We start from the raw sequence: 17,352 nt of genomic DNA, 5'->3' as shown, positions 1-17,352 counted from the left end.
GGTCATTCTCGTACAGTTTACGCAGGTTTAACGGCGTAAGCCGCGGGCTTTGAGCGCGAGCTGCGCCTTTAGCGTAAGTAATATTACCTCTGTTTCAGGTGAGGACAGAGGACAGAGCAGGAAGAGCTTTGCTGTCAGGTAAAGACGTCGTTCTGAAAACACAGCAAATGGACGAGAACCAAACTGGTTTGGTCGAAAGCCTCATCGTCTGGGTGAGTTTGTTCTTTATGGTGAATATTTTGAGCCTCGTGACAGTTCGGAGCCGCTTGTTTCACCTGCAGCAGAAGCAGAGGTGACACTTCAGGGAAACAGGAACCAGCTCCGAGCTCTGCTCAAACTACCACTTCTATTTATATTCTCTACTTCTATTTATATTCTCATATTCTCTACCACTTCTATTTATTTACTCACCTCAGGATCTCACTGTCATGTTTAAGTGACTCGATTTCTTCTTTGGAGTTGTGCAATTAATCCATTTAACCACAGATATTTATATTAAGTCACCCTTGTTTTGTTAAGCTTTAAATGGACCACAATGCTACTTAATGGGTGCTTATGATATTATCTTCTTTATTTTAGCAATGCACCTTCTCCTGGAAATGTACTGGGCTAAAGTTTGGGTGATTTCAGAATCAGTGTGTCAATAAAAGTCTTATCTATTCTAAAAAATAGATAGATATTTTTTATGTTGTTGTTATTGTGTGTGTGTGAATAAAATCCCAAATCAGTGGTGCAAAAAAAACAAAAAAAAGCAAAGGAAAGACGGCAAACGTCACATTTCCTCTCCAACTTTGTACCCTCAAAAGTTTCACATGAACTGTCCTGGCCTTATCCCTCCCTCCTGTGCTCCTCAATGCATATTCATGATGATAATAATGCATATTCACAATGATAATAATGCATATTCATGATGATAATGCATATTCATGATGATAATGATGCATATGCATGATGATAATAATGCATATTCATGATGATAATGCATATTCATGATGATAATAATGCATATTCACAATGATAATGCATATTCATGATGATAATGCATATTCATGATGATAATAATGCATATTCACAATGATAAGGCATATTCATGATGATAATAATGCATATTCACGATGATAATGCATATTCATGATGATAATGCATATTCATGATGATAATAATGCATATTCATGATGATAATGCATATTCATGATGATAATAATGCATATTCATGATGATAATGCATATTCATGATGATAATAATGCATATTCACAATGATAATGCATATTCATGATGATAATGCATATTCATGATGATAATAATGCATATGCACAATGATAATGCATATTCCTGATGATAATAATGCATATTCATGATGATAATGATGCATATTCATGATGATAATAATGCATATTCCTGATGATAATAATGCATATTCATGATGATAATGATGCATATTCATGATGATAATAATGCATATTCATGATGATAATAATGCATATTCATGATGATAATGCATATTCATGATGATAATAATGCATATTCATGATGATAATGTGTATTCATGATGATAATAATGCATATTCACGAAGATAATGTGTATTCACGATGATAATGTATATTCATGATGATAATGCATATTCATGATAATAATGCATATTCACGATGATAGTAATGCATATTCATGATGATGATAATGCATATTCATGATGATAATGTGTATTCATGATGATAATAATGCATATTCACGATGATAATGCGTATTCACGATGATAATGTGTATTCACGATGATAATGCATATTCATGATGATAATGCATATGCACGATGATAATGCATATTCACGATGATAATGCATATTCACGATGATAAAAATGCATATTCATGATGATAATAATGCATATTCACGATGATAATGCGTATTCACGATGATAATGTGTATTCACGATGATAATGCATATTCATGATGATAATGCATATGCACGATGATAATGCATATTCACGATGATAATGCATATTCATGATGATAATAATGCATATTCATGATGATAATGCATATTCACGATGATAATGTGTATTCACGATGATAATGTATATTCATGATGATAATGCATATTCATGATAATAATGCATATTCACGATGATAGTAATGCATATTCATGATGATGATAATGCATATTCATGATGATAATGTGTATTCATGATGATAATAATGCATATTCACGATGATAATGCATATTCATGATGATAATGCATATTCATGATAATAATGCATATTCATGATAATAATGCATATTCATGATGATAATAATGCATATTCATGATGATAATGCATATTCATGATAATAATGCATATTCACGATGATAATGCATATTCATAATGATAATAATGCATATTCACGATGATAATGCGTATTCACGATGATAATGCGTATTCACGATGATAATGCATATTCATGATGATAATGCATATTCACGATGATAATGCATATGATAATGCATATTCACGATGATAATAATGCATATTCACGATGAGAATAATGCATATTCATGATGATAATGCATATTCATGATGAAAATAATGCATATTCACAATGATAATGCATATTCATGATGATAATGCATATTCATGATGATAATAATGTATATTCACAATGATAAGGCATATTCATGATGATAATGCATATTCACGATGATAATGCATATTCATGATGATAATGCATATTCATGATGATAATAATGCATATTCATGATGATAATGCATATTCATGATGATAATAATGCATATTCACAATGATAATGCATATTCATGATGATAATGCATATTCATGATGATAATAATGCATATGCACAATGATAATGCATATTCCTGATGATAATAATGCATATTCATGATGATAATAATGCATATTCCTGATGATAATAATGCATATTCATGATGATAATGATGCATATTCATGATGATAATAATGCATATCCATGATGATAATAATGCATATTCATGATGATAATGCATATTCATGATGATAATAATGCATATTCATGATGATAATGTGTATTCATGATGATAATAATGCATATTCACGAAGATAATGTGTATTCACGATGATAATGTGTATTCATGATGATAATGCATATTCATGATAATAATGCATATTCACGATGATAGTAATGCATATTCATGATGATGATAATGCATATTCATGATGATAATGTGTATTCATGATGATAATAATGCATATTCACGATGATAATGCGTATTCACGATGATAATGTGTATTCACGATGATAATGCATATTCATGATGATAATGCATATGCACGATGATAATGCATATTCACGATGATAATGCATATTCACGATGATAATAATGCATATTCATGATGATAATAATGCATATTCACGATGATAATGCGTATTCACGATGATAATGTGTATTCACGATGATAATGCATATTCATGATGATAATGCATATGCACGATGATAATGCATATTCACGATGATAATGCATATTCATGATGATAATAATGCATATTCATGATGATAATAATGCATATTCATGATGATAATGCATATTCACGATGATAATGTGTATTCACGATGATAATGTATATTCATGATGATAATGCATATTCATGATAATAATGCATATTCACGATGATAGTAATGCATATTCATGATGATGATAATGCATATTCATGATGATAATGTGTATTCATGATGATAATAATGCATATTCACGATGATAATGCATATTCATGATGATAATGCATATTCATGATAATAATGCATATTCACGATGATAATGCATATTCATGATGATAATGCATATTCATGATAATAATGCATATTCACGATGATAATGCATATTCATAATGATAATAATGCATATTCACGATGATAATGCGTATTCACGATGATAATGCGTATTCACGATGATAATGCATATTCATGATGATAATGCATATTCACGATGATAATGCATATGATAATGCATATTCACGATGATAATAATGCATATTCACGATGATAATAATGCATATTCACGATGATAATGTGTATTCACGATAATAATGCATATTCACGATGATAATGCGTATTCATGATGATAATGCATATTCACGATGATAATGCATATGATAATGCATATTCACGATGATAATAATGCATATTCACGATGATAATAATGCATATTCACGATGATAATGTGTATTCACGATAATAATGCATATTCACGATGATAATGCGTATTCATGATGATAATGCGTATTCATGATGATAATAATGCATATTCATGATGATAATGCATATTCATGATGATAATAATGCATATTCATGATGATAATGCATATTCATGATGATAATAATGCATATTCACAATGATAATGCATATTCATGATGATAATGCATATTCATGATGATAATAATGCATATGCACAATGATAATGCATATTCCTGATGATAATAATGCATATTCATGATGATAATGATGCATATTCATGATGATAATAATGCATATTCCTGATGATAATAATGCATATTCATGATGATAATGATGCATATTCATGATGATAATAATGCATATTCATGATGATAATAATGCATATTCATGATGATAATGCATATTCATGATGATAATAATGCATATTCATGATGATAATGTGTATTCATGATGATAATAATGCATATTCACGAAGATAATGTGTATTCACGATGATAATGTATATTCATGATGATAATGCATATTCATGATAATAATGCATATTCACGATGATAGTAATGCATATTCATGATGATGATAATGCATATTCATGATGATAATGTGTATTCATGATGATAATAATGCATATTCACGATGATAATGCGTATTCACGATGATAATGTGTATTCACGATGATAATGCATATTCATGATGATAATGCATATGCACGATGATAATGCATATTCACGATGATAATGCATATTCACGATGATAAAAATGCATATTCATGATGATAATAATGCATATTCACGATGATAATGCGTATTCACGATGATAATGTGTATTCACGATGATAATGCATATTCATGATGATAATGCATATGCACGATGATAATGCATATTCACGATGATAATGCATATTCATGATGATAATAATGCATATTCATGATGATAATGATAATGCATATTCATGATGATAATAATGCATATTCATGATGATAATGCATATTCACGATGATAATGTGTATTCACGATGATAATGTATATTCATGATGATAATGCATATTCATGATAATAATGCATATTCACGATGATAGTAATGCATATTCATGATGATGATAATGCATATTCATGATGATAATGTGTATTCATGATGATAATAATGCATATTCACGATGATAATGCATATTCATGATGATAATGCATATTCATGATAATAATGCATATTCATGATAATAATGCATATTCATGATGATAATAATGCATATTCATGATGATAATGCATATTCATGATAATAATGCATATTCACGATGATAATGCATATTCATAATGATAATAATGCATATTCACGATGATAATGCGTATTCACGATGATAATGCGTATTCACGATGATAATGCATATTCATGATGATAATGCATATTCACGATGATAATGCATATGATAATGCATATTCACGATGATAATAATGCATATTCACGATGAGAATAATGCATATTCATGATGATAATGCATATTCATGATGAAAATAATGCATATTCACAATGATAATGCATATTCATGATGATAATGCATATTCATGATGATAATAATGTATATTCACAATGATAAGGCATATTCATGATGATAATGCATATTCACGATGATAATGCATATTCATGATGATAATGCATATTCATGATGATAATAATGCATATTCATGATGATAATGCATATTCATGATGATAATAATGCATATTCATGATGATAATGCATATTCATGATGATAATAATGCATATTCACAATGATAATGCATATTCATGATGATAATGCATATTCATGATGATAATAATGCATATGCACAATGATAATGCATATTCCTGATGATAATAATGCATATTCATGATGATAATAATGCATATTCCTGATGATAATAATGCATATTCATGATGATAATGATGCATATTCATGATGATAATAATGCATATCCATGATGATAATAATGCATATTCATGATGATAATGCATATTCATGATGATAATAATGCATATTCATGATGATAATGTGTATTCATGATGATAATAATGCATATTCACGAAGATAATGTGTATTCACGATGATAATGTGTATTCATGATGATAATGCATATTCATGATAATAATGCATATTCACGATGATAGTAATGCATATTCATGATGATGATAATGCATATTCATGATGATAATGTGTATTCATGATGATAATAATGCATATTCACGATGATAATGCGTATTCACGATGATAATGTGTATTCACGATGATAATGCATATTCATGATGATAATGCATATGCACGATGATAATGCATATTCACGATGATAATGCATATTCACGATGATAATAATGCATATTCATGATGATAATAATGCATATTCACGATGATAATGCGTATTCACGATGATAATGTGTATTCACGATGATAATGCATATTCATGATGATAATGCATATGCACGATGATAATGCATATTCACGATGATAATGCATATTCATGATGATAATAATGCATATTCATGATGATAATAATGCATATTCATGATGATAATGCATATTCACGATGATAATGTGTATTCACGATGATAATGTATATTCATGATGATAATGCATATTCATGATAATAATGCATATTCACGATGATAGTAATGCATATTCATGATGATGATAATGCATATTCATGATGATAATGTGTATTCATGATGATAATAATGCATATTCACGATGATAATGCATATTCATGATGATAATGCATATTCATGATAATAATGCATATTCACGATGATAATGCATATTCATGATGATAATGCATATTCATGATAATAATGCATATTCACGATGATAATGCATATTCATAATGATAATAATGCATATTCACGATGATAATGCGTATTCACGATGATAATGCGTATTCACGATGATAATGCATATTCATGATGATAATGCATATTCACGATGATAATGCATATGATAATGCATATTCACGATGATAATAATGCATATTCACGATGATAATAATGCATATTCACGATGATAATGTGTATTCACGATAATAATGCATATTCACGATGATAATGCGTATTCATGATGATAATGCATATTCACGATGATAATGCATATGATAATGCATATTCACGATGATAATAATGCATATTCACGATGATAATAATGCATATTCACGATGATAATGTGTATTCACGATAATAATGCATATTCACGATGATAATGCGTATTCATGATGATAATGCGTATTCATGATGATAATAATGCATATTCACGATGATAATGCGTATTCACGATGATAATGCATATTCACGATGATAATGCATATTCACGATGATAATGCATATTCACGATGATAATGTGTATTCACGATAATAATGCATATTCATGATGATAATGTGTATTCACGATAATAATGCATATTCACGATGATAATGCGTATTCACGATGATAATGCATATTCACGATGATAATGCATATTCATGATAATAATGCATATGATAATGCATATTCACGATGATAATAATGCATATTCACGATGATAATAATGCATATTCACGATGATAATGCGTATTCACGATAATAATGCATATTCACGATGATAATGCGTATTCATGATGATAATGCATATTCACGATGATAATGCATATGATAATGCATATTCACGATGATAATAATGCATATTCACGATGATAATAATGCATATTCACGATGATAATGTGTATTCACGATAATAATGCATATTCACGATGATAATGCGTATTCATGATGATAATGCGTATTCATGATGATAATAATGCATATTCACGATGATAATGCGTATTCACGATGATAATGCATATTCACGATGATAATGCATATTCACGATGATAATGCATATTCACGATGATAATGTGTATTCACGATAATAATGCATATTCACGATGATAATGTGTATTCACGATAATAATGCATATTCACGATGATAATGCGTATTCACGATGATAATGCATATTCACGATGATAATGCATATTCAGACATAACTTCCCACTAAACATTCCCTGTTTCTTTGTCTCTTCTTTTAGCTTCAGACGTTCCACCTCTCTGCTCCCTGCACGACCGCGGAGGACTTGACCACCGGGGCGGCCATATCCCAGGCTCTCCATCAGATGTAAGAAGTGTTTTTAACAGTGAGATTGTTTCATTTGTGTAAGTCTCATCCGACTGTAACAAACTCTGAAATGAAACTGTCGCGAGTCAAAGCAGAGTAATCCCCCTGTCCTACATGTCGGGATATGGAGCTCATCCTGTTGTTTATGTGTTGTTTATTGTGTTGTTTCACGTGTGTTTCAGTGTTGTTTCACGTGTGTTTCACGTGTTGTTTCACATGTGTGTCAGTGTTATTTCACGTGTGTTTCACGTGTTGTTTCACGTGTGTGTCAGTGTTATTTCACGTGTGTTTCAGTGTTGTTTCATGTGTGTTTCAGTGTTGTTTTACGTGTGTTTCAGTGTTGTTTCATGTGTGTTTCAGTGTTGTTTTACGTGTGTTTCAGTGTTATTTCACGTGTGTGTCAGTGTTATTTCACGTGTGTTTCACGTGTTGTTTCACGTGTGTTTCAGTGTTGTTTCACGTGTGTTTCAGTGTTGTTTCATGTGTGTTTCAGTGTTGTTTTACGTGTGTTTCAGTGTTGTTTCACGTGTGTTTCAGTGTTGTTTCACGTGTGTTTCAGTGTTGTTTCATGTGTGTTTCAGTGTTGTTTTACGTGTGTTTCAGTGTTGTTTCACGTGTGTTTCAGTGTTGTTTCATGTGTGTTTCAGTGTTGTTTTACGTGTGTTTCAGTGTTATTTCACGTGTGTGTCAGTGTTATTTCACGTGTGTTTCACGTGTTGTTTCACGTGTGTTTCAGTGTTGTTTCACGTGTGTTTCAGTGTTGTTTTACGTGTGTTTCAGTGTTGTTTCACGTGTGTTTCAGTGTTGTTTTACGTGTGTTTCAGTGTTGTTTCATGTGTGTTTCAGTGTTGTTTTACGTGTGTTTCAGTGTTGTTTCATGTGTGTTTCAGTGTTGTTTTACGTGTGTTTCAGTGTTATTTCACGTGTGTGTCAGTGTTATTTCACGTGTGTTTCACGTGTTGTTTCACGTGTGTTTCAGTGTTGTTTCACGTGTGTTTCAGTGTTGTTTCATGTGTGTTTCAGTGTTGTTTTACGTGTGTTTCAGTGTTGTTTTACGTGTGTTTCAGTGTTGTTTCACGTGTGTTTCAGTGTTGTTTCATGTGTGTTTCAGTGTTGTTTTACGTGTGTTTCAGTGTTGTTTCCCGTGTGTTTCAGTGTTGTTTCATGTGTGTTTCAGTGTTGTTTTACGTGTGTTTCAGTGTTATTTCACGTGTGTGTCAGTGTTATTTCACGTGTGTTTCACGTGTTGTTTCACGTGTGTTTCAGTGTTGTTTCACGTGTGTTTCAGTGTTGTTTCATGTGTGTTTCAGTGTTGTTTTACGTGTGTTTCAGTGTTGTTTCACGTGTGTTTCAGTGTTGTTTTACGTGTGTTTCAGTGTTGTTTTACGTGTGTTTCAGTGTTGTTTCACGTGTGTTTCAGTGTTGTTTCACGTGTGTTTCACGTGTGTTTCAGTGTTGTTTCACGTGTGTTTCAGTGTTATTTCACGTGTGTTTCAGTGTTGTTTCACGTGTGTTTCAGTGTTATTTCACGTGTGTTTCAGTGTTGTTTCACATGTGTGTCAGTGTTATTTCACGTGTGTTTCAGTGTTGTTTCACGTGTGTGTCAGTGTTATTTCACGTGTGTTTCAGTGTTGTTTCATGTGTGTTTCAGTGTTGTTTTACGTGTGTTTCAGTGTTATTTCACGTGTGTGTCAGTGTTATTTCACGTGTGTTTCACGTGTTGTTTCACGTGTGTTTCAGTGTTGTTTCACGTGTGTTTCAGTGTTGTTTCATGTGTGTTTCAGTGTTGTTTTACGTGTGTTTCAGTGTTGTTTCACGTGTGTTTCAGTGTTGTTTTACGTGTGTTTCAGTGTTGTTTTACGTGTGTTTCAGTGTTGTTTCACGTGTGTTTCAGTGTTGTTTCACGTGTGTTTCACGTGTGTTTCAGTGTTGTTTCACGTGTGTTTCAGTGTTATTTCACGTGTGTTTCAGTGTTGTTTCACGTGTGTTTCAGTGTTATTTCACGTGTGTTTCAGTGTTGTTTCACGTGTGTTTCAGTGACCCCTCGTGGTTCAATGATGGATGGCTCAGTCGCATTAAAACGGACGTGGAAGACAATTGGAGACTTAAGGTATGGAACGGCTTCCCTTTCTCCTGCTCCTGCTCCTGTTGTTTTTGCGCTCACCGTAATCTGCGTGAACGTTCCGTGTGGAAGTTCTATTCTACATAAATGTATTGTGCTTCTCATTTCCTCTGCGTTGTTCCTCCTCTTCGCTTGCCCTTTCGTCAATTATCGATTTGTACTGAAGTAAACATTGTGGACAAGTCACTATATCTTCTGTTATTTGTTTTCCTAGATGAACAACCTAAAGAAGATTCTTCAGATCGTGGTTGACTATTATAATGAAGTAAGTGCTGCATATTTTCTATAGTATCAGTTTGCACAAGGGGAACACATTCAAACCTTGTGTGAATATCATAAATGGGGTTTTTGTGGAGTAATGTGTGTATAGATTAGGGCAGCGATCCACCTTTTCAGACACTATTGTATCGTAGGTTTTGAGCATATTTAGGGCTCAAATATCAAGTGAAAGAGTGAAACTACAACGCAAACTACAAGGCATTCGACCTTAAGAGTGTTAAGTCATCTTTCAGTACATTAACTGGCCTTACACTGATGTTCTGAACCGATCCACAAGTAACTTTATCGTGACCGTAACTGGTGTCATTCACTGTTGAAATGGTCAATTTGGCTGTATAACTAGAACTCTACTTTCAATAATAGTCTTCAGTGATTATTGTCCTGCTTGTTCTTGTGTTCTTTGTCGTCGTCCTCCTCATGAGTTGTACGTTTTCTTGTCGACACAAAATGAGCCTCACCTGTCACTCTACACCTTCAGGCCTTGGTCCAGGACATCTCGAGTTTCCCTTTACCGGACCTGGCTCTCGTGGCCGAACACTGCGACCCGGTGCAGTTGGGCCGATTGCTGCAGCTCGTCCTGGGATGCGCCGTCAGGTGTGAGCGCAAACAAGGTCCGTTCTCGCATCGTTCGTCTGCAGTTATCGCTGAAGCGCGTTAAAGCCTTTGTTATTTCATATGTTTAAAAATGTTTGTTGTTGTTTTTTTTCTCCTCCAATGTGTAGATTATATTCAGATAATCATGACTTTGGAGGAGTCTGTGCAGCATGTTGTGATGACGGCCATACAGGAGGTTAGTGCCAAGAAAAGGCCAAATTATATTATATTATAACATTATTCAAGTTGACTCTATAAATATTAAAGGTGGTATGGACGATTTTTTTCAGCAAATTTTGTATCATATTTCCTCGTGGCGTGGATAAATCATTTGTCCTGCCACGTATCAATCATAAAACGCACCTACCGCTCACCTGCAGCCGCGTCAGGCTCGTCCCCACGTTTCCGCGTGCCTAAGCGCATGGATCTATCATAATATAGTTCCCTCAGTGTACGGGGCAAAATGAAGACGGAGAAAGACAGTTCGAGCTGACGCAGAAGTGGACAGAAATCTACGGGAGACAAGCGATGCGATGCGCTCCGTTACGCTAATAAACAAACGCACGTGTGTGTTGTATCAGTCCGCACGGGGGAGTGCGCATGCGCACTTCCACCTGCGTTCTCAAATCGCCGAAAAATCGTCCATACCGCCTTTAAGTTGAATAATGCATTTTAATACATATTTTAGAGCGGAAAGTAGAAACTAGTCTTTACATTATTATATTTTATTTAAATCCAAACATCTACAAAGTATTACAGTGTTTTTTTTTGTTTTTTACATAGACATTTTACTTAACTGCACGTATAATTGTGTTATTCTACAATATTTTAGGTGGTTCAAATTGTATTCTACAAAAACAACGAACATCTATCATATTTTCGGAGTCGCACCAGCCCAAAAATGCCATAACAGAGAATAAAAAACATATATAAGTTGCACTGGAGTATGAGTATATAAGTATAAATATAAGTATAAGTCGCAAAACGATGAAAAAAGGTGCGACTTATTTCACATTTTGATTAAGAACTGATAATGGGATTCTTTTTTTGTCCGTTCGGTCTCATCTTCTCTCTCCTCGTCTTCAGCTCATGCTCCCGTTTGGAGCCGAGCTGTCGGGGGACGTGGAACAGCAGGTCAGTCGTAAACTCATCGTGTGTTTATACCCACACTTCTTTTATTTATTTGTAATCCTCACTTTGCCATAAGCATCAAACATGTCTTCCTTCCTTCAAGCTGAAAAAGGCGCTTGAAGACCTCACTGAAGTTGCTGCAGAGAAGGAGGCTCTGGCCCAGCGTTGCCAAGCGCTGGACATGCAGGTGAAGACGTGCATCAAATTACATGATCAGTTATTATCAAATGCCGTGCCGCTGTTCACTTTCTGCACATCAGCATAAAACGTGAATGCAGTTGGCCGGGTACAGTACAAACAGGACTTTGCTGAAACTCTTGGGCCTTTTGTCCGAAGCTGCTGTGGCAGAAACACTGAGCTCACAGTCTGCGTTTGACCGGCCCGACTGGCCCGACCGGGCTGCATGATTCAGCACAGACTCAAAAGGAAAATCGAATAAATTGGCAACGCATTAATTCATTGTTCAACTGGACTTTCCAACAGATGCTTGTTCATCCCTCATCGCAAACTGGTAAGTCCCGCCGGAGCGACAAAGCGTTGGTTCTAACTCCGCTAACAGACGGTCTAATTGCACTGCAGGGAGCAACTAATATTCAACCGTTTTTAATATGATTGCAATGTACTGGATGTTTTTGGTATATATTGGTTTGGTTTCTTACACTAAACATCTAGGAAATATCAAAAGGCTTTAATAGACACAATTCATAACCGGTGAAGTTGAATAGTTTTCTCATAATGTTACAAAAATTCACCTAAAAAGTAATATATGGGGAATAAGCTAATTGAACTAACCACATATTAACATAATTTCTGAAGAAAAAACTGCTTCTGCGCCTGAATAACCGTTAACAGATGGGAGGAAGAAGGCTGTGAACGCTTTTGGCACGAGCACATTGACTTAAATCAGCCTGAAATATAACGTTTTGTCATCCAGGTGGCGATTCTTCAGGAGGAGCGTAACAGCTTGTTGGCGGAGAACGACGTGTTGACGGATCGGACCAATCAGCTGGACTCCTTCGACGACCCCAGCACTGCCTCGGGAAAAAAGCACAGTCTGCTACAACAACAACTGGAAGCCATACAAGAGGAGAACTTCAGGTGTGTCCATGACTACTACTAACCCATCATTTACTGTAATTAGAGTTGTTCTGAGTCATTTGTTCTGCCCCGGTGCTTGTGTAACGCAGTCAGACTTAAAAACGATAATGTGGTGAATGAATATTTCCTGCATCATAATGTGTAGGTTAATGTAGTTGATGCATAAAAACAAATCTATAAAGTAATGTGCACTCATGATTATTATTCATATTATGGTCACATGAGACGGGAACTCTGCTGCGTCAATATTCGTCTGTGATTTGCTAATTATTGCCGTTCAGTGCGTTGCCTTTTCCCCGCCACTGGTCATGAATCAGTTGATTCATTAGCGCCTCTCTTGCCTCCCTCAGGCTGGAGGCTGCCAAAGATGATTACCGGATCCATTGCGAGGAGCTGGAGAAACAGCTGATCGAGGTGCAGCATCGAAACGACGAGCTCACCGGTTTGGCAGAGGAGTCGCGAGCGCTCAAGGACGAACTGGACGTGCTCAGGTTTGTGCGATACAACTGAGCGCGCGCTTTCACTCACTTCAAACTGCTTTAGATCACGCTCCTTGTTCCATCTTTCGAAACAGTCAAGCTGCTAAATCTTACAGTTACAGTTATGGATGGTAATTGTGATTTAAAAGATTTGAGCCATTTGAAAATTCGCAGCGCATCGATTTATTTGTTTAGGTAACTTGACTATTATGTTTGTAACTTCTTAATACTGATTGGCGTGTACAGGAACTGCTCCGACCGCGTGGTGATGCTGGAGGCCTCCATTGAGACGTACAAGCGTAAACTGGAGAATCTCGGGGACTTGAAGCGGCAGATGAAGCTCCTGGAGGAGAACAACATGACGTACATGCAGAACACCGTGAGCCTGGAGGAAGAGCTGCGCAAAGCCAACGCCGCCAGAGCACAGCTGGAGACTTACAAGAGACAGGTACACGTGAAGTGCCTCGGCCGTCGATGATGCAGTTTAAACACTTGTAACTTTTCACAGGTTCAGGAGCTGCACAGGAAGCTTTCGGAGGAGACGAGGCGAGCGGATAACCTGGCGTATGAAATGAAGAAGCTTGAAGAGAAGCATGAAACTGTAATTAAGGAGAAAGAGGTTTGTGCTATTGTTAGTAAAACTTTTGTTGCGGTCCAAAGTTTGTTTAAAGGTGGAATGGACAATTTTTTTCAGCAAATTTTTTTATCATATTTCCTCGTGGCGTGGATAAATCATTTGTCCACGTATCAATCATAAAACCCACCTACCGCTCACCTGCAGCCGCGTCAGGCTCGTCCCCACGTTTCCGCGTGCCTAAGCACATGGATCTATAATAATATAGTTCCCTCAGTGTACGGGGCAAAATGAAGACGGAGAAAGACAGTTCGAGCTGACGCAGAAGTGGACAGAAATCTACAGGAGACGAGCGATGCGATGCGATCCGTTGCGCTAATAAACAAACGCACGTGTGTGTTGTATCAGTCCGCACGGGGGAGTGTGCATGTGCACTTCCACCTGCGTTCTCAAATCGCCGAAAAATTGTCCATTGCGCCTTTAAATGTCAATAATACTTCCTATTCCTACAATATTCCTATTCCTATTCCTATTTGTACTGGTAGTTTGCACATTTGTCATTTGCACTTTGTAATTCTGATATTGCTATGTATATGTTGTACTTAACTTACTTTGTTTTCTTCTACATATTTTATTTTGCGTGCCCTTTTTTACTGTTATTATCATACATTGTTTTACCTCACCGCCAAAGCAAGATATTTTTTCCTCCGTGATAACTGTAACAAAACGTTTCTGATTCTTAAAATATGTTGTTCTTCTTCACCAGAGGACAATTATGGAGCGAGACTCCCTCAAAGAGCTGAACGAGGAGCTGAAGTGCACTCAGGCTCAGCAGCACCAGCTCTCTCAAGCAGGTAACGGTAAAAGACCTGGAGGAGCCGGACCTGCAGCTTTGTATTGACTCCATGTGTTTCATGATTCAGGGATACTCCCCTCGGGCAGCCCCAGCCATGACAACCTGGCAGCTGAACTGATGCCCGTTGAGTACAGGTAAAATATCAGTGCGTTGGCTTGACATGATCTCTGACTCTGTAATGATTTAAGTTATTCCATTGTGTTTTTTGTTGTTCAGGGAGAAGTTCATCCGTCTGCAGCATGAAAACAAGATGCTGAGGGTGCAGCACGAGGAGTGTGAGCGGGAGAAGATCGCAGGGCTCCAGTCGCAGCTCGAAGAAGCTCATAAGAGCCGCAGTAAACTGGACACAGAGATAAGGTACAGAGCGACGGACCAGGGGCTTGACGGACTCATGCAGTTATGTCTGACTTTGTTTCATTCAGGTTAAGCCGAGAGCGGGCCTGTGAGCTGCAGCAGCAAGTGGAGGACCTCCAGAGGGCGCTGCAGAGTCAGGCGGCCAAGCCAGACGACGTAAGCACCAATACTAAAGTCTACAAGATCTACTTCTAGCTATTTCAATTTAAATCATGTTTTCATTGTATTCCTCAATTTCTTTGTTTGCTTTAGTCCAACTTGAAAAGGAAACTCGATGCACATATGTAAGTAGAATGTTTTATTGTGTAAAAATAGAGGAACGAATCTTGTAGAACATCTTTTTTATAACTTTTTTTGATGATAGGGTGCAGCTAAATGAGGCTCAAGACGAAATTATGAAAAAGAAAGAGCTTCTTGAGGACCTCCAGCCTGACAACTCGCAGAACTGTGCGTGCAAATCGAACCAAATCCATGACAAAACCTAGACCGTTGAGTACATTTGTGTATCTTCTTCTGTTAGCCATGAAGGTGGACGAGCTGATGGCTGCTCTTAAAAAGAAGGACGACGACATGAGGGCGATGGAGGAAAGGTATAAAATGTATCTGGAGAAGGCTCGCAATGTGAGTGACGTTTGTATCTGTAAAGGGTTTTAATACTCTAATACTTTTACAGTAGTTTATCTTAACATTGTCCTGTTTTGAAGGTGATCCGAGCGTTGGACCCTAAACTGAACCCAGCCACAGCTGAGATCCAGGCTCTGAGGACTCAGTTAGCAGACCGGGACAAGCACATACTCAGTCTGGAGGTATAACTATCAATGTTTTAAAACCGCATTTGAAATCTTTATATATGATATTTGTAACACATTGTGGGGGGTTTTCTGCAGCGTCTATGTGAACAGGCCAAACTGAAGGAATATGAAGAAAAGCTGATCGTCACTGCCTGGTACAACAAGGTATAAAACAAAATGCATTTATATCTGAACTAGGGATGAGATTTTAAAGTGGAGGAGTTTCAAAATGAAACAGAAACGGGACTAAATACATAATCATTGTAAACTCTGTACGACACAAAATAACACCGTAACATTTCATTGTAGTAAAAATGCTTTCTTTTGTGTGATCGGCAGAGTTTGAACTTTCAAAAACTGGCCATAGAGTCTCGCCTCGGAGGCCGTGCCGCTCCTCTGCTCGCCCCGGGCCAGTCCTTCCTGTCGCAGCAGAGGCAGGTGTCCAACGCTCCCCGTCGGACGCTCTCTGTCAACGTGCCTGCAGCGACCACCTCCAAGTAAACTGTCCCAGAGCCCCTTCTGTTTGGAGACAATCAGACCCCGTGGACAATCGAGTGGCCTTAACCCACGCCCCCCAACACTCAGGATGTGATTATGAAGAGCACTTGTGTCATCAAATGTCACTACTTTTCAGTTCAGAACACAATCTTAGCGTACAATAACAATAACAATAACAATAACCCATAATCCTTTGAATGGGTTAGAAGCCCTGTACCTTTGTCTACT

At 36.2% G+C, this 17,352-nt stretch overlaps 1 protein-coding gene across 1 annotated transcript; it reads left to right on the top strand.

The window, feature by feature from the left end:
• Positions 1–115: 115 nt before the first annotated feature.
• Positions 116–17,169, top strand: hook1 (hook microtubule-tethering protein 1). Its single transcript, XM_072438744.1, has 22 exons — positions 116–212; positions 8,263–8,348; positions 10,386–10,458; positions 10,685–10,735; positions 11,228–11,360; positions 11,472–11,539; positions 12,430–12,477; positions 12,578–12,661; positions 13,409–13,572; positions 13,923–14,063; positions 14,298–14,499; positions 14,560–14,670; positions 15,392–15,479; positions 15,549–15,615; positions 15,698–15,838; positions 15,904–15,991; positions 16,088–16,119; positions 16,200–16,282; positions 16,356–16,456; positions 16,540–16,641; positions 16,723–16,791; positions 16,966–17,169. Exons 1-22 carry the CDS (start codon positions 168–170, stop codon positions 17,125–17,127), a joined length of 2,139 nt encoding a protein of 712 aa, XP_072294845.1. The 5' UTR covers positions 116–167; the 3' UTR covers positions 17,128–17,169.
• Positions 17,170–17,352: the final 183 nt, after the last annotated feature.

The sequence above is a fragment of the Eucyclogobius newberryi genome, unplaced genomic scaffold, assembly GCF_026437365.1.
Source record: "Eucyclogobius newberryi isolate DKJ021-1_F unplaced genomic scaffold, fEucNew1.0.hap1 SCAF_9, whole genome shotgun sequence".
In the NCBI taxonomy this organism is placed as follows: domain Eukaryota; kingdom Metazoa; phylum Chordata; class Actinopteri; order Gobiiformes; family Gobiidae; genus Eucyclogobius; species Eucyclogobius newberryi.
Note: the sequence above shows the minus strand (reverse complement) of the source record. Positions and strands in the feature narration are given on the sequence as shown.